The sequence below is a fragment of the Taeniopygia guttata genome, chromosome 4 (genome assembly GCF_048771995.1).
Source record: "Taeniopygia guttata chromosome 4, bTaeGut7.mat, whole genome shotgun sequence".
NCBI lineage: Eukaryota > Metazoa > Chordata > Aves > Passeriformes > Estrildidae > Taeniopygia > Taeniopygia guttata.
Window position 1 is genome coordinate 63,014,428 of NC_133028.1, and position 26,750 is coordinate 63,041,177.

General features: G+C 42.2%; 1 protein-coding gene across 1 annotated transcript; it reads left to right on the forward strand.

Annotated features, from left to right (window-relative positions):
• Positions 1–150: 150 nt before the first annotated feature.
• PKD2 (polycystin 2, transient receptor potential cation channel) lies at positions 151–26,750 on the forward strand. The gene is made up of 15 exons (XM_030271939.4): positions 151–665; positions 5,574–5,687; positions 8,137–8,270; positions 8,629–8,879; positions 9,143–9,367; positions 9,913–10,141; positions 11,619–11,789; positions 12,203–12,384; positions 13,338–13,458; positions 15,297–15,395; positions 15,716–15,837; positions 16,416–16,533; positions 16,791–16,954; positions 22,528–22,675; positions 24,022–26,750. Exons 1-15 carry the CDS (start codon positions 266–268, stop codon positions 24,253–24,255), a joined length of 2,712 nt encoding a protein of 903 aa, XP_030127799.4. The 5' UTR covers positions 151–265; the 3' UTR covers positions 24,256–26,750.

Genomic DNA, 26,750 nt, shown 5'->3' on the forward strand with positions numbered 1-26,750 from the left:
AGCACAACCTCTTCGCGAGGCCTCCTCGTACTTTTGCCGAGGATGAGCGGGACTCTCAACACCCAGCGCCGGTCCCTGCACCGCTCCCGCAGAGGCGGTCCGGGGCTGCCCCGGAGAGGGGAGGGAGGCGTGGGAGGAGGAGGAGGAGGAGGGCGGGAAGGAGGTCCCGGCCGCCGCTCCCACCGGGAGCCAGGGCCGACTACATCTCCCTCCGTACCCCGGGCTTTCCGCCGGGGGCGGGGAAGGGGCGGCGGCGGTGGGGCCGATGGCGGGCGGCGGCGGCTGCCGGCGCGGCCGGGAGCAGCTGGAGCTGGAGCGGCTGGGGCAGGCGGCGCGGCCCGGCTCCCGCCCGCCGTCGCCGCCGCTTTCCGCCTGCTCGCGGCAGGCCTGGAGCCGGGACAACCCAGGCTTCGAGCCCGAGGAGGACGCGGCGGCGGCGGCGGCGGCGGCGGGGCCGGTGCTGGAGATGGACGTGGAGTGGGGCAGCCGAGCCGCGTCGTCGCTGGGCAGCGGCGCGGGGGCCGCGGCGGGCGGCGGGCGGCGGGCGCGGCGCGGGCCCGCGGGGCGCGGCGGGGCCGAGGGGCCGGGCCGCCTCCCGGGGCCGCCCGACGGAGCCGCGCCCCGCCGCGCCGCCTGGGCCAAGCGCCTGGCGCGGAGACTGCGAGGTGAGAGCGCATCCCGCACCCTGACCCGGCTGCTTTTCCATCCCCGTCCCCGTTATTCCCCCCGCACACAGATGATGCTCCTTCCTCTCCCCACCTCTCTGCCTCTCAGCTCTTACTCCTGGCTGCTTTCCGTGTAAGACACTCCCGCATAGGGGAAGTTTAGGTTGGACATTAAGAGGCATTTCTTCACAGAAAAGGTGGCATTGGAATGGACTGCCCAGGGAGGTGGTGGAGTCACTGTCTCTGGAGGTGTTTAAGGAAGGACTAGATGTGGTACTCGGTGCCATGGTCAAGTTGACATGGTGATGTTGGCTCATAGGTTGGACGTGATGATCTCCAGAGGTCTTTTCCAGTCTTGGCTTTCTGCACCAGCACGAGGTCTTTACAGCAGAATGCTTGTGCTTCTTTCTCAGCAATACCCCGTTCTATAGAAGAGGTGGTTAGGATGGCATGGGATACTTAGAGTGGGCTGCTTGGGAGAGTGTTTGAATCACTTTTTCTTTTCTGCAGTATTGTGCAGTGCCTTGGTGCTGCCCTTTAAAATCAAGTGCTGTCTGTTGTCACACAGCTGGTGACCAGGGACAGAGTTGGAAGCAAAACTGGGCACACATCAAGTGAGCATTTGAGGTGTCATTAAAAGCTTCCTGCAGGAACTCCCTGCTGAGCTGGATTTGTACAAGGTTGATTTGACAGCAGCAGAGAGAATGCTGGATGGGGAGTCCTTTGGATTTAAGGTCGTGGGAGCACATTGAAAAACCCTCCTTTCTTTTCAGAGAAGCTTAAGATGTCAGCTTCAAACTACAAGGATTTTAAACAGAGCATTGGTTCAAGTATTGGTCAAAATCTTTATAGTTATAAAGCTACAGAAAAAGCAAACCACATTTAGAAAATAAAGATTCTTCATCTGAAATGTGGATTTCTGAAGTGGTAGATAGTACTGTTACTGGCTGCCATGGCATCAGTGGAACTCTCAAAACAAACTTGACTTTAAGCAAGGATTTGTACCATCTCTGATTTTCATGTGCATTCAAAGATTGTTTGCTGTAATGATTTCTCTAGTTTTGGCTGTATTGCACCAGAAGAAATCCCTCTTGAACATTGCAATATCTTAGCGGTATGCAAGTCAGACTTGCAGAGATTATGGAATAGACCGTGTTTTCTTTTTAGCAGATTTTATTGGGACCATGTTCAATGACCCGAGTCACTTCATAACAAGAAACCAGAATAACCAGGAAAAACTACCAGTAATAATTGTGTTGTGCATGAACTGGCACTTTTCCGTTTGGAGTCTCCAGTGGTGTGTTTGTTTTAGTCCATTGCTGAGATACGTAATTGCCTAGGAAAAGAGCTGCTTCACATGGAGAAAGTTAAGTCCTTTTATAAAAACTTTTACAAAGTTTTTATAGTTCAGATGCTCCCTTCATCTTAGTTGTTGCCAAGAAGGAACCTCCTGTGTATGTTTTAAACTGTGGTGGAAAACAGCAGTGTTTACGCATGAGGTAACCGTGAGTGACCTGGTGGTGACCTGGCAGGTGTCACTCCTGTTCCATCTCTCTTGTGATTTGTGCACTAGTACTCAAAACAGTTTCTGTTGATTCCTGACCCCCTTCTATAGGTGATTGTAGCTAAAGTTACCGTAATTGACAGATCCTTTTCTGGCTCTTTGATGAGAATGTTGCCATAAATTCCTCAGCACAGTAAATGTCTGGGTGAGACTTTGGTGCTGTGGAGGTGCTGCAGGGAGCTGTAACTGTTAGATTCGGATAAGTAACCCTTTATCTGAATAATGTGATCTCTGTGCTGCACAGTATAAAGAGGCTGATTGCAAGCCTGACATTATTATAGGGCACTTGAAGGATAATTGCAGGTTTACTATTAGAAAGAATACTTCACAGTTCTTTTGACATTCCATGGATATCTTATGAGTATCTTTGAAGACTGGAAATGGTGCATTCAGTTTTATTTCAAGGACTACAGGAAAGTTGGCATAAATTTATTTAATGGAATTCTACCTCACTAGACAGAATTCAAAAAGAGGGAGCAATCCTTTCGATATCACAAGTGATAGTGTCACCATGGCAAAAAAGGTGCCACTTAGTATTGAAGGATGTTCAATGACAGATGGCACTTTACTTGCTGTGAGTTATGAAAGAAAAATGCAGAGAGGATTTAAAGTATCGGGATTTTGGTAATTGCAACTGTTGGGGAAAAGGTAACAGACGTTACTAAGTGAATAGAACAGACTATCAGTAGTTGAGGTTCTTCTTTATGTGGATTCTGTTCAGATTCTAACATGAGTGTTTGTGAAGTGCCTTTAGTTCCTCTAGTTTTGCAGATCTCTTCATCAAATATCCCAGATGCTGAGAGGAGAAGAGGGGCTGATTATTCTACTCTGTTAAGGAGGAAGTTACCAGAACTTTTGATGGGTAAAAACAAGGTGTGTTTCCAGAGCCAACCTGGAAAGATAATCCTGCATTATAGAGCTGTACTTGGTCACCCAGTGCTGCCATGTCCTCATGTGTGCCATCACTGATGTGTGTTGGGCATTTCTTGAAAGGTTTTCTTAGTTATTGTTATGTAAAGGTACAAAATACCCTTCCCAGTCACTCATTAATTGATACTTTCATGAAGACTGCTACATACAGAATGAGTATGAGCAACTGTTAGTTGCAGATTTATTTGATAAAAATACACAGATTCTGTCAAAGTGTTGATAAATAGCAAATGTATATAAGAAAACAAACCAGTTTTGTTGCTTGCAGCAGATGTCAAATCCAGCACTGCTTACTTCTACTATGTTTGATACAGCTAAATCAATGTTCTAATAAGGGGGAAGGGGAATAATATATTTACATTGCAAAAATGTAACAGCTAATGAAAGCTCCAAGCTAACTGATGGGAAAATTAATTGTTCATTTAGCACAAAAATCATTATGTGATCCCTGGTGCTGTTTAGTTGGATTTTTTCTTTGCTGAAACTTTGCTGACTTGACTCCTAACGATAGTCTAATATGACAGAGTTTGAGTTTGGAAACTTTCTGCTTCTGCTCACCACATTTCTTATTGGTGAGTAATGTGCTGACAGCCAGGACTTGGCTTTCTCGCCAGCTTAGCTCACTGGCTTTTCCAGCCTTTTCTTCCTCTCTTCCATAATGTCTTCCTGCCTTTATTATGAAGGTTGCTAGTGCAACGTAGTGCTGTGCTAGAGGCTGAATTTATTGAGTTATTATTATTAGTGACTCAGTAAATGTTCTTGGATTTATGTTTTTGTCTTCAAGAATGACCTAATGGGGAGGATTTGGCGTTCAGTGTAGTAAAGTTGCAGTCTTTATCTGCACATTTTCAAACTTGGCCTTAAAGAGCAGCTTTGAAAAAGCTCTCTTATTTGGGGGCTGACACTAGGGAAGGCCCTAACTTACCAATTAAGCCATGTGAACAGAGATTAATGCTGAAACTATTACTGCTTGCTGTGCCTGTGCAAGAGCAGTTTCCAGGTTTATGTCACAACTTAAAAATGTGATAGCTGAAAGGCTTCAAGAAACATCTAACATGTTTTTTTGTTGGGTTTTTTTTTTTTTTTCATTTATGCAGGTAGAGGGAAGAGCTTCTTTATTCCCATCTCTGTTAGCAAACAAAGGTTTGCAGCAGCTTAGCCTATTGTTTTAGCCTTACAGCAGTGGTTGCAGATTGGCTGAACTCATGCTTCATTGTCAGGTTTATAATGTGTTTTGGCTATCCCTTGTTACTGTTCCATTTCAAATTACTGTGGTATGTTTGATGGATCCAAGATTTTTCCTAGGGAGTTTGAGGTTACTACATTTCCATCTACTGAGAATGTAAATGATGTTTTGAAAGGTTGGCTTTTTAAAACACCTGAAAAAGATGGAAATTTACTGCAGTTCTGTAGGAGTGAATTTTTAGTTTTAAATGCTTTTTCGCTGATCGGAAACTGAGGTCAAATTGCCTTGCTTTAGGTTTAAATTAAGAGAAGCTCCATGAAGGGAACAGTCCGAGCAACAGGAGCTGTTCCTGTCTTTTTTTTCTGTTCTGTACTAGGCATAGGAAATGAGGATGGTGATTGCTAATTGTGTTTTGTTTCAAGGTGGTTGTTCCTTTTAGAGACTCCATTTAAAAGATCCTTTTGTTTTTCTGTTATCCACTTGGAAGAGATCACCAAAGTTCAATAGCTTCTCTCCCTGTCCTTTTGGGAATGTCAAGCATTACATGAAATGAAGAACCAGCAGAAGCAGTTCAGCTGATGCAGTTGTTCAAGCTGACAGCTAGACTGGACAGCAGTTGCTCATTTAGGCTGCTACTGATGTTTAATTGATAACTCTTTGTTGTGCAGGGAAAGAAACAATGCAGAAATGCTCACCAACATCCCTGCTGTGTCTCTTGTTTATCTGAGAGGGGAAGGTTATGATAAGGTGTTTTAAAAATAAGTTTGACTCAAGTATCCTCCTTTCATGTAGAAAATTAAGACTACTCCTAAAGGCCCAGTAATGAATGTGCATTTTCATTCATTGAACAATGATTTGCATGTTTAAAAGAAAATATACCAAAGCACTGCATTTCCATTTCTTGAAGGATGGCTGTCTGTGCATGTCTCTGTATCCTTGTATCTGTTTTTATACCTTGTGGTTCTAAGCAACAGCACTTCTGCAAATCTTCCACAGATTCTGTTTGAGTTCTGCTGAACTGTTCCTAAATTATTATGGTATCACATTGATAGATGATACTGCCTCAGGCCCCATTCTGTCTACAAATGAAGCTCCTCGCTTAAACTTAAAATCCATAGAAAAACCTGCAGCAAAACAAGCTTAAGCTTTCAACACCACTTACTATGTCACTTGTATATCTGTACCAGACATCTGTGCACATCATTATGTATCTCTTTTTCCTTTTAAGGTCTGTGGGGGACAAGACTCATGGAAGAGAGCAACACCAGCAGAGAGCAGTACTTGAAAAGTATTTTACGGGAGCTGATCACATACATGGTTTTCCTTGTGGTCCTGTGTGTCTGTAAGTACTATTCAGCACCAGTACGTCCAGTTGAGTGCTACCTGCTTATTGTGATTCCAGAAAGAAGGTTGTTTGATGTAGGAGAAGAATTAATAGATAGGTAGGCAAATACTTAGAATCAAATAGTTATTTTCTGTGCATGGACTGTTGATTGAGACTGAAAATACTACAACTTTCTGCACCTTAACAAGTTTAGAATCTTCAGGAGGGATGATAATAGACTTGTTCTTTGTTTTTAGAGAGCACTTTTTATTGTAGTACCATATTGCATGTGATACTTCTGCTACAGTTTTTGAAATCACTGAGCAGAAATGGTAAATGAAGAGGAGGAGTTAGTCATCCAGGACAAATAATTGATCACAGATGGAGACTACTGTGGTTTGTACCATTTGTTGTCTTGATACCATATGAAGCATCATAACATAAAGAACACAGAACATAGTAGCATTCAATTTACAATGCAAGAAAGAACTTCTTGTGGAGTTTCAAAATATCTGTTTTATTTGTTTGCTAGGGAGAAAACCAACAAATTGTGTACATTAAGTTAGTGTATCTTTAGAAAGCCAGTATGTTTCAAGTCTCCAATTTTTAGTGTGAGCAGTTCTACCCTAAAGGGCTGAAATGTTGGTGACTCTTGAGTTGCCATTTATGATCAGTTGTAATACAACAAGGTGATGTTTTAAATTTTTGTGAGGGAGAATTTCAGAGTGGAAAAGCAAAGGCAAAACTATACTGGTAAACTGTCTCTGAGAGCAAGTCTGCACTGCTGGAACGTAACGGAATTAATAAAAAGCCCAAATTTTATACTATGACATGACTGTTGTACTGCAGACACGTTTATATATTAAATATCATGGTTTTTTCCTTCCTGAGTAATTTAAGAATGCTTAGAACAAGTTTATGAACAAAGCAGAGCGAGGGTGCTTGTGGTTGGCACACTGTAGCACCAGGAGAAGTGTTGCAGTGAGAGGCCTGCCTTAATGTGAAATTTGTTTCAGCAGGAGAAATTTGACTCTTAACAGGCTGTTAACTATTTGTTTTGCTACAGAAAAATATGTTTGCTAACTGAATAAAGGAAAAAGATAGTGTGTTAAATATTTGGAGATATTGCTAACTTATTAGTATTTTTAAGTATCCTTTTTATTTTTTGCATGAACAATAACTGGAGGTCAGTCTGGTCTGTGGCTTCACATGCCCTAGGAGAGTGCTTCCCAGTGCAGGCTAAGTGCTGTGGGCATTTCTTGTTCTCTTATCATTTGGAGAGTACATGTTTAGAGAGAATTCAGGTATTGCACAGTCACATGATACATTCCATGTGCGCAGCAGAACTCTATTAAAAATTCTTAATTAATTAAAAAATTCTTACTCTCTGGTCGTTAAGGGAAACAAAAAATTTATAAATTTTATACAATTACCAAGACTGACAGTGATTGTTCAGTGTAGGCCTAATCTTTCAGACTCCTCTCTGAGTTTTAGCCATAGAGTGGTTCAAGTATTTACAGGTAGTAACAATACCTATCAGCAATGGAGAGACGGGGACATGTGAGCTTGGATCAGAAGCCAATTTTATTGAGAATATAAGGCTTTTATATATGGTTTTACTAGTATGGAACTTATATAAGGTTCTATTTTTGGTAACAATTTCCATTGGTTACACATTCTTCATGACGTCATGTCACTTGATAACATTATCTTATCACAAAAGTTTCACAACATGTCTCAGGCTCCTTTATCAGTTCCATTGTACTCTCTGTTTTATTCCCCATAAATACCCATGCCAGAGACTATTTCCTCAACCCATCTTAGTTTTGTACATCCTTTTATAGTTTATGCTCTGTGGCACTCAGCCATATATTTGGCCTTGTGTGAGGAAAGGGAGTAATACAATAATTTATTTTCTGTAGGGAGTTTCTCTTAAAGGCACTGCACATCTGTAATGGATGTTCATTGCCTAATACATGTCATTCCCAGTGCCCTAGTATCCTGGTTGAGTGTCATTATCTGCTTAAGCAGAGCATAGTTGTCCTGAGGTCTTTGTGCCATCTGTGCCAGTTCTCCATGCATGCCTTGGATGGCACAAGCCACCTAAAAAGGCACTGCTTGCCTCTCTTCAGGCTGCTGAATTGTGCCTTTATTTTCCTTGAGGTTTACTTTGGAAGCAGCATTAATAATATAATGAGGTGTGGAAAGGAGAAGAGAATATTATAAATTGATTGATCAATCTACCTTCACTGCATTTTCTATTTTAGTCACAGTTGACAGATAAATGCTGCTTGGTGTGGATTTTGATTTGGAGCTTAATAGTTCCACTACAAAATCTGTACAAATACAACCTGATGTATTCAAAATAAATAAAGGTTTGGTGGGGTTTGTTTGTTTGTTTGGTTTGGTGGTTTTTTTCTCTTTCCTTTATTCCTTTATCTCTCACTCCTTGCCAAACCTTCTGCAGTGACTTACGGGACAGTGAGTTCCAGTATGTACTATTATACAAGGGTTATGTCACAGCTCTTCCTGGAAACACCTGTGTCAAAAACGGAGAAAACTGACTTCAAAACTTTGTCCACAATGGATGACTTCTGGAAGGTAATCTAAACCCAAGTTTGTGTATCTCTGTTGCTGTGGTTCACTGGTACTGTCATGAACTGTAAATTTAACCTTCAGAATCTTATTTCCTAACGTGGTCAGGCTTGTGCATGAAAATCTATGTGTACAATGTCAAAGCTATGGAACAAAGTAGGCCATTAATATGTGAACATTTAGAGCTCAAATAATGTTGGTTGGGCAGGGTAGGGCAAGTTTGTGGGATGTCTTTGGAGGACAGGTAATACTAAAGTCTTATGTCAGAGAAATTACTAACTGCAATTCTAGCACTTCTGTGGAATGAAGATCTACAAAAACAGTGCTGGCAACATGCAAACTGAAATTCTGCCATCCTCCCTAGTTCACAGAAGGCCCTTTGCTGGATGGTCTTTACTGGGAGATGTGGTACAACAACAAAACCATGGCAGAAAACAAAAGCTTCATTTATTATGAGAACCTGCTCCTAGGAGTGCCTCGCATTCGGCAGCTGAAAGTCAGAAATGGTTCCTGCTCCATACCTGAAGATTTAAAGGAGGAAATCAAAGACTGCTATGATGTCTATTCTGTAGCTAATGAAGATACTGCTCCTTTTGGACTCCGGAATGGAACTGCGTACGTAGCATTCCTGTAGACACGTGCTCATTTTTTATATACTTGTGACTCATTTTTATATCTTAATTTTATGGTGTTAGTCAAAGGACCTTTGTAACTTCTTTCTCAGAGGTTACATCAAAACTTTGTAGCAAGGACCTCCTGAATTAAAGCGTATTTAATAGCTAATAAATGTTTCTTGGTCAGGTTTTGTTGGTATCTGTTTTATTAATTGTAAGTTGAAGGTGGGAAGACCAGTGTGCTCTCTTTCACTTCTGAACTAGCTGGACGTACACCAATGAGAAGGATTTGAATGGCAGCAGCCACTGGGGCTTGATTGCCACATACAGCGGGGCTGGTTATTACCAAGACCTCTCAAGGACCAGAGAAGTGACAGCTCTGCAGATTGCTAGCCTGAAGAAGAACCTGTGGCTAGACAGAGGGACCAGAGCAACCTTCATTGATTTCTCTGTGTACAATGCAAACATCAACCTGTTCTGCGTGATCAGGTATAACAGAACCACAACAGCGTTCAGTTGCACAGGGTGGGTAGTAGACTTGGGGCTTTCTTATGAGGACTTTGTTTTGGGGACATAGGTGAGTGTATGTTTTGTGTAAAGGGGACAGACAACTCAAATGGCATGCCTCCCTTTCAAAGAAGTGAGACTCCTCATGGAGTCTGTCCTGGCTTTCCTGGTGCCATAATGCCTTGGGTACAGTTTGCAGGAGATCTATCTGGGCAGTTGGCATATTCAAATAAATACATGGATATAGAGCATCAGCCTTTGGTTTAGACAGCATGAGACGGGCAGAGATGAAAACAAATCTTTCTGTCTCTGTTTCCTCACTGTTCCTGAAAGGCTTTGAGTTTTAGTCAAAATTGAATGTGGTCACGTTTACAACTTTCGTGTGGTGTGAAAAATTGGAATCATATGTAGGTTTGTTTCTGTTATTTAGATAATTATACAAATAAACCCAAGTGTCTTTTAGTAGTACTTTTCATCAGTTCTGGTTAAATTAAATTCTTTTTTTCTTTGCCTTTTTTAAAATGCAGGTTGCTAGTAGAGTTTCCAGCTACTGGAGGCCTGGTTACATCTTGGCACTTTCAGCCTGTGAGGCTGATCCATTACATCTCCACTTTTGATTTTTTCCTGGCAGCCTGTGAAATGTCCTTCTGTCTTTTTGTTCTATATTATATGGTGGAAGAGATCTTGGAAATTCACATTCATAGACTGCGCTACTTCAGAAGTGTTTGGAATTGCCTTGATATCCTTATCATTGTGGTAAGTAACCTTTGTAATCAGGCTAAAATTGCTTTCTAAAGTGCACTTTGTGGGACACGTGAATTACTCAGTGTTCCTGTTGTGGTTTTAAGGTACAGGACCATCATCAGGAAGGATACTTACAGACTATTATGCTATTCAGTCTGAATATTGACAATTTTAATCTGTGTTGCCATATTGGTATGTTTCACAAAATTGGTTGTTCTGTCTTCAGCGCTTTCAGCCTGGTGCAAAATTAGAGTATTTGTCCATCATGCATCTTTTGTTTATATAGACTTAGCTTTTATTGGAAGTGGCAAACTTGCCCTCCCTTCTATATATCTGGTACAGACTATTGCACTGGTTTTCAACTAAGAAAATCATCTGCTTTAAAGGAGTGATTTGCATTTCAAGGAATGGGACTGGGATTTGAATATGTTTGCAAAGAACCACAAGGAGATTTATCTTGGTATTAATACTCAGCAGCTAATACCAAGTTTGAAGAAATGCCTCAGAATTGTAGAATGCTAGAAACTGTTTAGGTTAAGTGGACAGTGTTGCACATCAGTAATCTTAGTGCACCAGAAAATATGAGCTTTGGATATAAAGCTGCGTAATATAATTCTCTCTGGACACAGCTCAAGCTGTGCTTACCAAAAGTATACAAAGCCAGAAATGCTGAAACAGTTCCAGTCCCATACTTGTTTTGTATCTTCAGTCTTGGATTAATCAAAGATTTCAAGTCTTGAAGCCAATATTTGTAATCCAGGGAAATCATATTTGTATCACAGTGCTTTGTATATGAAGGGTTGCTTAGGAGGATGTTTACATGAACTGTATGCTGTTTTTTACACTTAATGGTTGGGCAGGGATAAAATGCTTTGCTGTTAAGTCAGTGAAGAGTATTCAAGTGTGAGTGTAAAATTCAGTTCATACAAGAGGTCAGAATTCTGTGTTTATGCCTTGCCTGAGGGGCATTGTTTAAATGTAGGATTATGTACTTATGACTCTCAATATGTGGCAAAGTGTTCACTTAGAGTAATGAACAGCACATTTGCAGAAGTCAAAGAAACCTCTGTGATAGAACTGCAGCTTCTCTGCTCTTACTTGTTCTGGGCAATACTGCTCAGTCTGTGCTCTGGAGAAACTGCAGTACCTTTTTGGCTGCTGCTGTCTTTCTGCTCTCTTGTTATTTTTCACTTTTGTCTGTTAGAGTTGTCATATTCCCTTCCTTACATTTTCTTCTCTGTGACAATATCACTTCTATAATCCTGCTAGGTGCCACTGTCATATTGTTCTTCACAAACAGTGGCAAGTAAATGACTTCTAAATCTTCTTACTCCCAGACTATTTGTCTGTAGTCCAGGACCATAATGGTTTTACTGTGAAGTGCATGAAGTTCCTCATATCTTAACTTTATCTGACGTAAATGTCTCAAACAAGTTGTTTTAAAACCCTAGTTACCTTTTGTAAATTTGTGTGTTTCTTTTGTCCTCAGCTGTCTGTAGTAGCTATAGGAATTAGCATCTATAGGACATCAACTGTTGATATGCTCCTGAAGAAGCTGCTGGAAGATCAGAACTCATTCCCCAATTTCGAACCCTTGGCATATTGGCAAATGCAGTTTAACAACATTGCTGCAGTCACTGTGTTTTTTGTCTGGATTAAGGTAATTCAAGGAACACATCTTTATTCTAACATTAGAGTGTAAGCAGTATTCTGAGTTTCATTAGACACATTATTTGAGATTTACTCACGTTTCTCTCAAAGTCAATCATGTGAGAAAGTCAGAACAGTGGTAACTTCTTGCAGATGAAAAGCTAAGTTGTAATTTGCCATAGGTGTAGTCAGCTCTTGTTTAGGTCTAGAAGACATTGTTTGGTGCTTGTGTTTTGTTAGCAGACATGTTAAGAAATGTTTTTATTATTCCTCAATTGATAAGTCAGTAATTCTTACTGGGTACTGCTTTGTCTCCAGCCATGTTCAGTAGGACATCTCATGTAAAAGAGTGGAGAGGAATTTTTTTAAGAAATTGTCTTCCTCCTCTTTTCAGCTTTTTTCTTTTCTTTTTTCTTTTAACAGCTTTTCAAATTTGTTAACTTCAACAGAACGATGAGTCAGTTATCCACCACGATGTCTCGCTGTGTCAAGGATGTAATTGGCTTTGCCATTATGTTTTTTATTATTTTCTTAGCATATGCTCAGTTGGCCTATCTTGTCTTTGGCACTCAAATTGATGACTTCAGCACTTTCCAGGATTGCATGTAAGTACAGGTATTAAAAAATGCAAAGAAGATTTTGTTGCATTGGTGAATCAGTTACTTTATCAGAGGCAAATCCTGTGACATCCATCTAAGCAGATAAGCTGCAGGCACACCGCTGTTGATATAATCTGGTAGTAAACACATTTTTATAACATTTTTCTCTCAGTGTTATTGCTGTCAGAGCAGTAAGCTAAAAATGGCAGGGCTGTGATATGATTTTTACAGCTGTTGGTTACATTCCTAGACAAAGCAATGACTCCATGTTCAGTAGTTAAATGCTGACTGAAATGTTGGATGCATAATAAGGCTGTGTTCCTGACAGTGTTCATAGTTGCTTGACTCAGAGTCTATCTTAGCCAAACACAAAATTCATAAGTATCTGGAATCCAGGAGAGAGAGAGAGGACTTAATATAAGATTGCTAATCAATTTTTCCTTGGTGGATTTGGTGCAATGTAACCTGATTGTAACTGAGGCAGTTAAGAGGTTGTTCCGTCATTGATTTCCCCTGCTCCCTTACACTGGGGCAGTGTTGCAAGGAGTTTCTTGCAGAGAAGTGAAGGAACTGGAAATATGCTGATGGTGCCATAAATTGCCAAGGTTTTTCTGGCTTAGAGGGAGAAGGTTCAAGTTGGGGTTGTATGTGCGTGAGGAAGATGGGAGTGGGTCTCAGAGCTTCATAGTAGTAATTGTTAGTTTGCTCTGCTTCCTGTTGTGACCAAAAGGGAGAAGTAACCCTCATGGTTTTGTTCTGTGTGTGGCACCTGACTGCAAGTTGGGTTGTGCCTATAGATGTGCTTGATGAATTGTTTTTGCAGTCCGTGATAAAGTGTTACAACAGTGCACATCTCTCTGCAGCCTATCAGTCACACTGCTAGAGTAAAATAGTTTGAGAATCCTTGCACAGCTCCAGTAATGTTTTCTTCAACTCCTGGATGTATTTTGTTTTTTAAGATTTACTCAGTTCCGCATCATTTTGGGAGACTTCAACTTCACAGAGGTTGAAGAAGCTAATCGAATTTTGGGACCCATTTATTTCACTACATTTGTGTTCTTTATGTTCTTCATTCTTTTGGTATGTACACTTTGTTTAAGTGGGGTGGGTCAGTGGCTGTTTTTGCATCACCTGTCCTTTGATTCCTGCTTTTGGGACTTTTTCTGATAACGATGAGTATATGGCCCATGAAAGGGGCCTGACTGCTACACGGCTGATCACTATACTCTTTCCTGTTTTTCTTCATTTAAAATTGATTTGCATAGTATGTTTTTTGTCATTCTCATGTAGTGCTCCACATTGTATTTTTTTAAATTATATAATAATAATAATAATAATAATAATAATAATAATAATGATAATTTGATTTCTAAAATCTAAATAGTGCCTGGTTGACAGACACAGCAAGGCTGTCTCTTTTGGTGAAAAGTAACTGTACTGTTCCATGCAGTCTCTTGGTTCATAAAGTGCTCTAAGGTGTGGCTGGCTGTGTTTACAATAGCCTTATTCTTGCATGCCACACATAGCTTTGCCTGCTGCAAGAGCATGGTTCTTCAGCAGTCCTGTGTCATCATAATTTTTAGTGTTATTTAGTGACCCTCATACTTAGTGCAGCTTTTTGTTACTATTTGAGATGAGGAGGAATGGCATTCAGATTTTATTTGTGGGAAAATACTTCATCTTGGATGTTCACTGGTGAGGATGTAGAGAGCTGAAAGTGTTTTGTGAGGAGTTTAAGTGTTCGGTGAGATGGACCAGGATTCAGTGGGAAAATAACATATGTGTCACTATGGGCCAAAGGTTCACATAAAGCAGGTTTCTTACTTTGTTTGTCTAGAGGAACAATCTAGTGTCCAACAATGGAAAGAAATGCTTTTTTTCTAAGGGGCAACAGAAAAGCACTAGAAGGTGGAGTCAGAGCAGGTTATCCAAAATACTCACTGTAATTTGTGGGTTTTTTAATATCATTTTGCCTGAACAAAATGTTGATGCAAGTCTCTTGAGACCAGTCTGAGACCGGGAAATTAAGTTAGGGAAGATGGGCAGAAAGCACCAACTCTTAAAGCTGGGCAAAATAGCAGTGGAAAATAACACAACAGTGGATTGTCAAGTTGCCTCTTAATTTTCTGGTGTTGGGCATGAATGCATAAAGATACAGAACTGAAAGATTGGTCCAAAGCGTGTTTTTTAAGTCCATGAGGAAACAGAGGATAGCACTGCCTTTTTACATTGAACATGCCAGTAAATCGAGTAACTCTTCTTGAATGTGAATATGCAGTTTGTAATTCAGTCATATTTACTCCATGTCTAGCAGGAGCCTTTCAGTGATGACAGCATGGTTTGATTAAGTTACATGCTTGACACAGGGTTAGTGAGACAAATATTTTCTCCTTTCTCTGAACAAGAAAGCTCTTTCCAGAGTTAGTGCCATAAATGCCAATGCCTAATTTTAAGCTTTTTGATTTTATCTTTAGTTTGAAATGCAAGCAGAGATGTAACTAGATAAGAACCTTTGGTTTGTGCTGGTTATTACAGGATGAGTAGTTAACTTGATTCCTCAGGAATTTTTGTTGCCAGCTGTTTTGCCTGGATTAATTCACAGCTGTTACCTGTGTAAGTTTTGCCTTGCAGGGTTTACTGCCACTGCTGTGTGTAGCTGTGAACCCTCTCTGGAAAGTAATTTTCCAGTTATGTTAATAACCAGTGATGTTGATTAGAATTTGTTATACTGCAGTACATCATACATATTTCAATATCAAGCTCTGGATGTTAGTTTCTTTTTAAACAGATCACCATTTTCTTCTGGCCTTTTGAAACAATATCCATGTTAAGGTCTGCACAAGAAGGTCATAGGAGTAGTAGGGCTCAGTCTTGTTGAAATTTGAAAATTCAATATTTTTGTTTTCTCTTATGAACAGAACATGTTTTTGGCAATTATCAATGATACCTTCTCAGAAGTCAAATCAGATATGGCACAACAGAAGGCAGAAATGGAATTGTCTGACCTTATCAGGAAGGTAAATGTATTGCTTTGCTTGCTTGACATCTTGTTTGTCACATCTCAACTTATTTAGTGAAATACTATATAAGCTGTACAAAGTAAAGCTGGCAGCAGCTAGTGAGAGTACACATCTCAGTTAAAATAAATTAATCTGAGCTGAGTGTAAATTAAATGAGTGAAAACTTTCCATCACAATGTATTTCAATCATCTGAGATTTTGCCTTGAATGATCATACTTAACACACTGAATGAGATTGTGCAGCAGCTGATTTCTGTAATCGATAAAGTTGTTAGAAATCTCATTTCATGAGAAACAAGTTTTACTTTCTCTTTTAGGGCTACAACAAAGCCATGATCAAACTTAAATTGAAGAAAACTACTGTTGACGACATTTCAGAAAGTCTGAGACAAGGTGGAGGAAAACTCAATTTTGATGAACTCCGGCAGGATCTCAAAGGGTAAGGGAGATGTTACTTCTTACCTAGTATAGTATGCCCAGGGACTTGCGATATTAACTTTTTGATGTGATTTTCCTCTAGCAGAAGCACACTAATGTGGATAAAGACACACACCATAGTGTTTTTGTCTGCATTGTGGCTGGTGTTGGCATTGCATACCAGAGAAAGGTTTTTGGAGATCTGGGGCCCAGCCTCCACGAATTTCTGTGTTTTGAGGAGAAAAACACAGAAATCTCTGAGGAAGCAGAGACCTAAGGCCTTTGAGGAAATGGTAATGTTTCTGTCAGGCCACTGTAGGAGTTTGTGCTTAGTCGGGAGTCTAAGTCAAGGGTACAAATCAAGGAGATAAAGAAGGGAGTTATGAAGGAGAAATGTTCAATATAGGGAAGATTGTGCTTTAACTAATGAAGGGTAAGGACTGAGGGGTTTTTATCAGTCTTGTGAATCTATAGACAATGCTGGGATGTCTTTGTCTTGAGGATGAAAGTCTGTTTGAAGTGAAATGTTTTCTAATACACAGAGTTGTTTCAGCATCTGAAAAATGGAAAGTGAAGTGACTGCTTTTACCGCCTTTTCAGGAAGGGGCACACAGATGCAGAGATTGAAGCAATATTTACCAAATATGATCAGGATGGGGACCAGGAATTGACAGAACATGAACATCAGCAGATGAGAGATGACCTGGAGAAAGAGAGGGTGAGCTCAGCAATAGGAGTGGGATGCCACCTCACTGTCTGCCAGTCTGCTCCCTGTGCTTGTTTCCCGCCTCAGAAAAATCCTCTTGTCTCCCTTCACTTTTGCAGTGGTTCCTGGCTGTCTGAGCAGAACTGTAAAAAGGCACAAGGGAACTGATAGAGGAAAGGAGCTCTTTGGTCTTGACACCACCATCCCCCATGTACACCTAAAGTTTTTCATATCTTCTTTCTCTCTCTCTGGCTTGTTTTTTCCCAAAGGAGGATCTGGACCTGGATAGGAGCTCTCTACCACGTCCTCTGAGCAGCCGCAGCTTCCCCCGGAGCTTGGATGACTCTGAGGAGGATGAGGATGAAGACAGCGGACACAGCTCCAGGAGGAGGGGCAGCAGCTCTAGTGGGGTTTCCTATGAAGAGTTCCAAGTGTAAGTTTATCCTTCTGAAGGGGGAAAAATCTGCATGTTGGGTTTTGGTTATTTTTATTTCGAGTTTTCTTCTTTGGGTTATATAGTATTCTCTCCTTGATATTAATCAAGTTATTCATAAAAGCAAGTTAGGATTTTATTGTGCATAAGTCACTTCTTTTAGTAGCTTTCAAATAATATCTGAACTGGAAGTGCCTTAGAGAGCCTCATGGGAGCTGGTTAGAATATAGAAAATCAGAATAAACAAAAAGAACCCATCAACAAAACCCCTGTCCTTAAAACCTTGTCATTGAAAAATCAGAGAAAAGGGTCATGTTACAATAATGTCAGAAAATACTTTTCTGGTTTTTTAAGTAGTAGGCCCTTGAGTTTATTTTAGGTTCAGTGAGAGTTTTAACGGTTGTTTTTAATAAGATTAAGTTACTCATGAGTCTGTATTTTGTCCAAAGTGATAGATCTCCTTATTAATTAATTACAGCAACACTAGCTGAATAAAGAATTACGTAACTGGTGTCCTAGATTGCAAGGTAATGCGTACATTCTGTTCCCATCTGTTAGAGGTGTGGCACTTATCTTCTGTTAATTGGTCAGTTTTCTTTATCTCTTCCACAAACCAATCCTCCCTCTGGGGAGACATCTGCTGCTAATGGGTCATTGAGTGTCACTGCATGATTGATAAAAATTATATCATGCCATTGTGAGATGCTCTGCCCAGAGGGAGGAGCCAAGCAATCCTAACTGGATATAATCTGAGATTTTGGGACATCAGGACAGCCTTTTCCACTGGATTCCCAGAGGAAGACCAGGCCCATCTACACCACAGGTGTACACAGGTCAGGTGCACAGGGCAAATGTTGTGGAGTCTGGCAAATCTAGGGCCATCTCAATACACCACCTTCATTACAACAATTAATGCCGATACCAACCGAGAGACAATGGGCTCTGTTGCCAACAAGCTTAGAAAGTATGAGAATATGATCAATGGCCCGATGCAGGCTCACATCTCTGCCTTGGTCAAGGAACTCAAGAGAGGAGATGAGGGAGATGGTGAGGGAGGAGGTGAGGAGAAACAGTTCCCATATCACACCAGTGCAAGTCACAGGCCCCAAAATCAGAGCCCTATGTCCCCCAGCTAGAAAAAGAGGGTACACCCCACGGGCTGACCTATAGTTTTTTCTGCATGACCATGGGGAAGACATGGGAAGGTGGGTATGGGACACCTACTTCTATCATGGCAGCACAGGTGTGTCGACTCAAGGAGGGAAACACTAGCTGAGGGAGTTACAGTAGGGTGAAGGTAGCCTCAGCCTCCCATGACCGAGCTGCTGGGTACAATCTGTCAGATCCCCTTGAAGGTACCTCTTCTATGTATATCCAGGAAAGAAATAGTAACAGGAGTTAGAGGGGCCCTGCCTCTAGCCAGAAAGAGGCACAGGAAAACTGGATCTTGTGGACAGTGTAGATCTGATGGCATGGCACATCAGAGCCACAAAAATATGATGCTTTAGTTGATACTGGTGCACAGTGTACCCTGATACCACTGGGACATGTGGGAGCGGGATCTGTTTCTATTTCCAGGGTGATGGGGGGGATCACAGCAATTGACCCTGTTGGAAGCTGAGGTGAGCCTGACTGGGAAGGAGTGGAAGAAATATCCTCTTGTGACCGGCCCAGAGGCCCCGTATATTCTAGGCATAGACTTCCTCCAGAACGGCTATTACAAGGACACAGGGACTCATATGGGCTTTTGGCATAGCTGCTGTAGAGGCAGAGAATATTAAGCAATTGAACACCTTGCCTGGACTATCAGAGAACCCATCTGCAGTTGGACTCCTGAAGGTGGAAGAGCAACAAATGCTGATTGCCACCTTGATGGTGCACTGCCAGCAGTATCGAACGAATCGAGATGCCGTGATCCCCATCCACAGAACGATCCCTGAACTGGAGAGCCAAGGGGTGGTCAGCAAAACCCACTCACCCTTCAACAGCCCCACCTGGCCTGTGTGCAAATCTGACAAAGAATGGAGATTGACTGTAGACTATCGTGGCTGAAATGAAGTGACTCCACCGCTGAGCGCTGTTATACCGGATATGCTGGAACTCCAGTACGAGCTGGAGTCCAAGGCAGCAAAGTAGTATGCCACTATTGATACTGCTAATGCATTTTTCTCCATTCCTCTGGCAGCAGAATGCAGGCCTCAGTTTGCTTTCACCTGGAGGGGCGTGCAGTACACCTGGAACCAACTGACCCAGGGGTGGAAGCACAGTCCTACCATCTGCCATGGACTGATCCAGACTGCACTAGAAAAGGGTGAGGCTCCAGAACACGTGCAGTACATCGATGATATCATTGTGTGGGGGAACACAGCAGTGGAAGTATGTGAGAAAGGAGAGAGGATCATCCAGATTCTGCTAGAAGCCGGCTTCGCCATCAAGAAGAGCAAAGCCAAGGGGCCTGCCCGAGAAATCCAGTTCCTGGGAGTAAAGTGGAAAGATGGATGGTGTCAGATTCCCACTGAGGTCATCAACAAAATCATGGTGATGTCTCCACCAGCCAGCAAAAAGGAAACACAAGCTTTCCTAGGTACCATAGATTTTTGGAGAATGCACATTCCTGAGTACAGCCAGATTGTGAGCCCTCTCTACCTGGTCACCCACAAAAAGAACAATTTCCACTGGGGCCCTGAACAGCAGCAAGCTTTTGCCCAGATCAAGCATGAGATCACTCATGCAGTAGCCCTTGGCCCAGTCAGGATGGGACCAGATGTGAAGAACGTGCTCTACTCTGCAGCCGGGAGCCATGGTTTGTCCTGGAGCCTTTGGCAGAAGGTGCCTGATGAGACTCGAGGCCGACCACTGGGATTCTGAAGCTGAAGTTACAGAGGGTCTGAAGCCAACTACACTCCCATAGAGAAGGAAATTTTGGCTGCCTGTGAAGGATTTCAAGCTGCCTTGGAGGTGATTGGTACAGAAGCACAACTCCTCCTGGCACTCCTACTACTGGTGCTGGCCTGGATGTTTAAAGGAAAGGTTCCCACTACCCACCATGCCACTGGCACCACATGGAGCAAATGGATTGCCTTCATCACTCAGCACGCCTGTATTGGAAACCTGATTCGCCCTGGGATTTTGTAGATAATTACAGACTGGCCAGAAGGTGAAGAATTTTGTCTCATCGATGAAGAGGAACAAGAGTAAGTGACATGGGCTGAGGAAGCTCCGCCATATAACCAACTACCAGCAAAGGAAACGCTACACTCTTTTCACTGATGGTTCCTGTCGTATTGTAGGGATGAATCGGAAGTGGAAAGCAGCCGTATGGCACAACAAGTGAGGTTGCACAAACTACTGAAGGAGAAGGTGGATCAAGTCAACTTGCTGAACTCAAGGCCGTTCAGCTGGCCCTGGACATTGCTGAAAAGGAGAAGTGGCCAAAGCTCTACCTTTATACCAATTCGTGGATGGTAGCCAATGCTCTGTGGGGCTGGCTGGGAAGGTGGAAAAAGGCCAGCTGGCAGTGTAGAGGAAAGCCAGTCTGGGCTGCTGATGAGTGGAAAGACATTGCCACTTGGGTGGAGAAGCCACCTGTGAAAGTCCGCCATGTAAATGCCCATGTCCCTAAAAGTCGGGCTAATGAGGAGCACTGAAACAATGAGCAGGTAGGTCAGGCAGCAAAGAGAGAGGTGTTGAAGATAGACTTAAATTAGCAGCATAAGGGGAAGTTGTTCCTGGCTCAGTGGTCCATGATGCCTCAGGTCATCAGGGCAGAGATGCCACCTACAAGTGGGCACGAGACCGAGGGGTGGATTTAACCATGGACAGTATTTCTCGGGTTATCCATGACTGTGAGACATGTGCTGCCATCAAACAGGCCAAGCGGGTGAAGCCCCTATGGTATGGTGAGTGGTGGTCCAAGTACAAGTATAGGGAGGCCTGGCAGATTGACTACATCACACTGCCCCAAACACGCCAAGGCAAGCGCTACGTGCTGACCATGGTGGAAGCCACCACTGGATGGCTGGAGAACCTACCCTGTGCCTCATGCCACTGCCCGAATGCCATCTTAGGCCTGGAAAAGCAAGTCCTGTGGAGACATGGCACACCTGAGAGAATTGAGTCTGACAGCGGCACCCACTTCAAGAACAGCCTTATCAACACCTGGGCCAGAGAACTTGGTATCGAATAGATATATCGTATTCCCTATCATGCTCCAGCTGCCAGGAAAGTTGAACAGTACCACAGGCTACTTAAGACTACCCTGAAAGCACTTGGCTTTCCCACTTAGAAATTGGGAAATGAGGTTAGCAAAAGCCGCCTGCGTGGTCAACACTCGAGGGTCCATCAATCGAGCTGGTCCTGCCCAGTCAGAACACTTGCACAAAGCAGATGGAGATAAAGTCCCTGTGGTACATATGAAAGGTATTTTAGGAAAAACTGTTTGGATTAATCCCACCTCAGGCAAAGACAAACCCATCTGTGGGATTGTTTTTGCTTAATGACCTGGTTACACTTGGTGGGTAATGCAGAAAGATGGGGAAACCCATTGTGTACCACAGGGAAACCTGGTCTTAAGTGAGAGCTGTGTGTAAGGTTTTATTGTGATGCAGATGGAAATAGAATAAGAGGTGGATAATGTCCTAGATTGCAAGGTAATGCGTGCATTCTGTTCCCATCTGTTAGAGGTGTCGCACTTATCCTCTGTTAATTGGTCCATTTTCTTTATCTCTTCAACAAACCAATCCTCCCTGTGGGGAGACATCTGCTGTTAATGGGCCATGGAGTGTCCCTGCATGGCTGATAAAATTATATCATCCCACTGGGAGATGCTCTGCCCAGAGGGAGGAGCCAAGCAATCCTAACTGGATATAATCTGAGATTTTGGGACATCAGGACAGCCTTTTCCACTGGATTCCCAGAGGAGCAGCTTTCTTCTCTGCTGGATTCCCAGAGGAAGACCAGGCCCATCTACACCACCACTGGATCTTCAGAGGAAGACTACACCCTTCTACAGGATCACTGCTTCAACAGAACCACATGTGTCTCTGCAGGAGGACTGCAGCCACCATTTCAAATGGACTGCTACCAACACCCTGACCCACAGGCTGTCAGACTCCCGTCAGTGTTGTTTTGCATTACTGCATTGTTTATTTTATTTTTATTTTCTTCCCTAATAAAGAATTTTGTTATTTCTTTGTCCAAGAGCCCCCTTAATTTCAAAATTATAACAATTTGGAGGGAGGGGGTGTACATTTTCCATTTCAGGAGAGGCTTCTGCCTTCCTTAGCAGACACCTGACTTCTGAAACGAAGACACTGGAACGAACAAATTTTCATGATGATGCCCTAAGAGCAGTGAAAGCAGAGTGCAAGATGTGCTTTTTTTCCCCATGTGATTTGACCCTGTTTTACTTTCTTGCTCTGGTGTACCTTGTCCCTCCTGAATGGTAGGACTGGTTTGTGGGAAGTCAGAGGCATGCATGGATAACGGTGATGTCGCATCCTTGTCTGCTCTGTGTGTTGGCATGCTGGAACAGTGCTGGCTGGGTCACTGAAGCTCCCACTTGTTGTCCTCAGACTCATGAGGCGGGTGGATCGCATGGAGCATTCCATTGGCAGTATCGTCTCCAAGATCGATGCTGTTATTGTGAAGCTGGAAGCTATGGAGAGGGCCAAGCTAAAAAGGAGAGATGTGTTGGGAAAGCTGTTAGATGGAGTGACAGAGGTAAGAAACTCAGTCTCTGTGGTCTGGTCACAACCTGCATGTCTTCCTTTCTCTTGGCACTTCTTCCTACTGACTGGCTTGGCAGGACTGAAGGAGTGGTAGTAAAGTGGAGGTGGGTGCTTTGGCAGTAGGTGAGTGGTTTCAGTTAGGTGTTAGGAAAACATGAAATTTGAAACATGAAATTTTGGGAACATGATTCAAGACACATCTTACAGCAACCCTGTGTCACCATTTAAACCTGTGATCTGGACAGCAGTGGTGTTCAGTAGTTGCTGAAGCAGTTCCTCCATCCCTTGGTGTCTGTTGGGATTAATACAATATTTTTTGTGGACTAGTCTGTTGGAGTCTATGGGATCCCACCCAATCTGCTCTTATTCTCCTATGTTCCTTCTGGGAGTGTGTGTAGCAGGTGGGAGAGGTCACTTCTGTCACCAGGGTTACCTGACTTCTACTGCTTCCCCTTTCACTCTCTCTTTCTTTGAGGTCCCTTTGGAGGTGGCCAGTGGGAGAAATGTGTTGTTTCTGTAGATGCTAAAATCTGTCAGGTGGAATACAAGTTGTGCTTTCCTAGGTGGCAACCTGGGCATTTCATTTCATCCCTGGAAATAAAACAGTTTGCTGTGGGAGCTGTTCCCTCATTGACCTATGGAAGTACTCAAGTGGTATAAGAATTTTTTTTTGTTGTATGTCAGAATCTGTGGTATTGATGATTCCGAGATTGTATAAAGTCTCTGTCTTTCTGCCCTGCTGCCAAAGAAGAAGCCATAATTCGTCTGTGCTGTTTTCAAGGTTGTTTATTCTTGCTTATCTATGAGATGTTCTGCTGCCCTGCCGCAGCTCTGTGCTGCAGGACAGCGTGCGGGGCTCTGCCCCTCAGTGGGATGTCACACATTATACACCTGTGCTATACTTAAAATAATGTGCCAATATCTCTCATCTACATTGAACAGTGTGTCCCCAGCCTAAACCAATAGAAAAATGCCAACACCACAGTGAAACATGGAGGGCATGAAGAAGGAAAAAAAGGACAAGACACACCCAATTTCCTCCATCTTGTCCCCTTTGGACCCCTAATCTAGAATCCTAAAATTTTACTTTTGCACCTGTGCCACACTTAATTATTACTTATATCAAACATTCAGAGCTTGTAATTCATCCTGTAAGATTGAAAACTCTTTTCCATGGACAGAGATCAGAGACAGTGTCTCTTGGGGCTCTGTACAGGGGGGTTCCTGACCTTCCAGGGCAGACAGAGGGAAGCCCTGGATTCCCACAGTTGTATAGGGTTTTGCCTAGACGTCAGTTTGGAAGCTGCACATCCAGCTTGTGTCTTTTAATGTGTTTAGGATGAAAGGCTGGGCCGGAGCAGTGAAATGCACAGGGAGCAGATGGAGCGGCTGGTGCGAGAGGAGCTGGAGCGCTGGGAGTCGGACGATGTGGCCTCCCAAGTGAGCCATCGGCTGGGAACGCCCCTGGGACTGAACGGCCAACCTCGCTCCAGGAACTCCCGCCCGTCTTCTTCCCAGTCAGATGGTGTTGATGCAGGAGCGGGAAATGGGGGCAACAACATCCATGTGTAGCTTGAGCTTTGTAGGTGATTCCACATGTTTCAGGTCAGTATTAAGCTAGCAAATTCCCCAGCATGAGGGGATCGTTCTGATCAGACCCCTGAGGACATCTTTCATTGGTGGGAAAAATTAAATATTCACTCCATAAATCATTTTGAGGCCTGTGTAAGCCATGTGTAATGCCACCAGTGAGAGTGTAACCCTTGGAAACAAAAATGCAGGAAACTGCATGGATATCAAATAGGACAAAATCTACCAGGACAGAAATCTAATTCCATAAAAATATTATTGGGAATACTTGCACAAGGGCAGCAAGCTTCAGACAAAATAATGTCTAGTGGCAGGCATACTAAGAGGTTATTAATTTTCTTCTTCCTCTTGGAAAGTACATTTTTTAAAGGCTTTTAAAAGCAAATTTTAAAACAATATGGCATCAGTTTGTCTTATTCACTATAACAGCTGACAGATAAAACAGGACTTTTTTTTTTTAAATATGAGTTTCTACTTGTCTTTCTGAGTTATTCTTGGTATACTAGTATTTTACTTAATTTAAAATTTTTTTCCTGTTTTGAGAGGTACATTTCTTTAAGCCGAAGAAAGTGCACTTAGTTTGTACAACTGTAAATTACATCATTCTGTGGTAGAAACTGAATGCATTATACTTAGCATTTAGCAAGAAATATTTGAGAACTGCCTCTTCACACCCAATTAACAATAATTTTCAGCTATGTTGCAAAGTGCCCATTTTTTAATGCTATCTTTTAATGATTTAAGTGTTTCTGGGATAAACATTCCAGAGGTTCTTTGATAAATACAGATACTTTGCAGAAAATACATTATTTAAAAGCACACAAAATTGAAAACCACTGAATTTTCCTTGGGTGTGACAGGGAGAGGGGCAGAGAAGTTTCTGACAGTTGGGAAAATCTGATCTTGTGCCATGTGAAGTTCTAGTCACATCTCAACTATGTGGTCTGTATTTACATTTAACGAAACTGCTTGTAAAATTATTAGCTACATTTCTACATAGACTTTTCTGCTGAGGTGCGACACAGGATTACTTTGGGAAGGTGTTTGTATTGTAATCACTGATTTTTAGTATTTAATTCCCTCTGCTTTGTGTCATAGAAGCTTTGTTTTTGAAAGGACATGCAACATTGAAATTCTGTTGATTTCCTATAGAGAGCACCGAGGCAGTGTTTGCAGTTTTGCCTAGGAATGTCTCCATATGTGGAATGCTGGTTTAGGAGGGAGGCTGTCAGTTGTGCTTTTCCGCTGAAGATGGCAGTTGTCTGGTGTTTAAAGACTGAGAGCTGGTGAAAATGATAATGGAAAGCTACATAATCAATGACATTTCTACTATTAGTAGGATATATCGAGGGGAAAAAGGCCAGTTTAACAAAGTGTTTAAGTGTCATGTGTTATGTTGGTGCCTTCTGTTTCAACAAACAGTATCTCTTCATTCTTATGGGAGTGCTGCTTAGGCAAAACTTCCATATTCCATATATTCTTGCAATGGCATTGCCTGGATGTGCAGTGGCTCAGAATGCCTTTCCTCTAACCAGAGAACTTGCTGAAACTAAATAGAATTCGCACCTTTCCATTTTTAATTTTATGAGTAACCATACACACAGAAACCTAATTAATGTAAACTGGAAGAGGAGGAAATTCAGTACTGGAATTTCATAGTGGCTGTGTCTCGAGAACAGAATTATGTAGGAGAGCAGGTTCTTGTGTGGGTTATTTGGCCCTGTATTGGGAAGAAATTCATACCCTTTCACAAGAGTCCTCATGAACTTGTGAAAACAGTGCACAGCACAGTGGAGAGGGCATTTGTGTAGGATGAGGGCATTCAGATTAAGCTCTCTCTTGCCTTGATTCTGAGGTTTTACACCTCAGAAACGTTTCTGAGGAAAGCTTTTCAGCGTTGAACTGCATTTCTGACTGTAAACAAACAGACCAAAAAGAAACACCAGCTGTACACATGGCCATCTGCTGTGCAAGAAGAATAGAAAATACTATACCAAAGCAATTTATATATACAGAGCCTTGTCTTTATATTCATATCCAAAATGTGTCTTTCAAAATGTAAATTCAGTCACTCAGTTCACCTTTCATTTGTACTATATGTTTATTATGAAAATGTTTGCATTAATAGCTGCATTTGTTGGGGTGTATTTCTGTCGTTATTTGATAACAAACTTCATCTTGAAGTGCAGTAAGTTTCCATGGGGTACCCATGTATATTGACAGTGGGCTTTGCAGTAAGTGCATTGCCACTTGATAAACGTTACAAACATTTTATTGATGCATTTTTCAGTTTTAGATTATAATATCATTTGTCACTTATTACAAAGGTACAGTTTTTTGCATAGTAATGTACAGTGTTTGGTCTTATTAGGGAGCTGTTAATTATGCTAGTCCTCTACAATGATCAAGAATGTATTGATCTGTAAAACTGAGCACTTTACTTCCTAATAAACATTTTATATAATCTACAAAGCAAA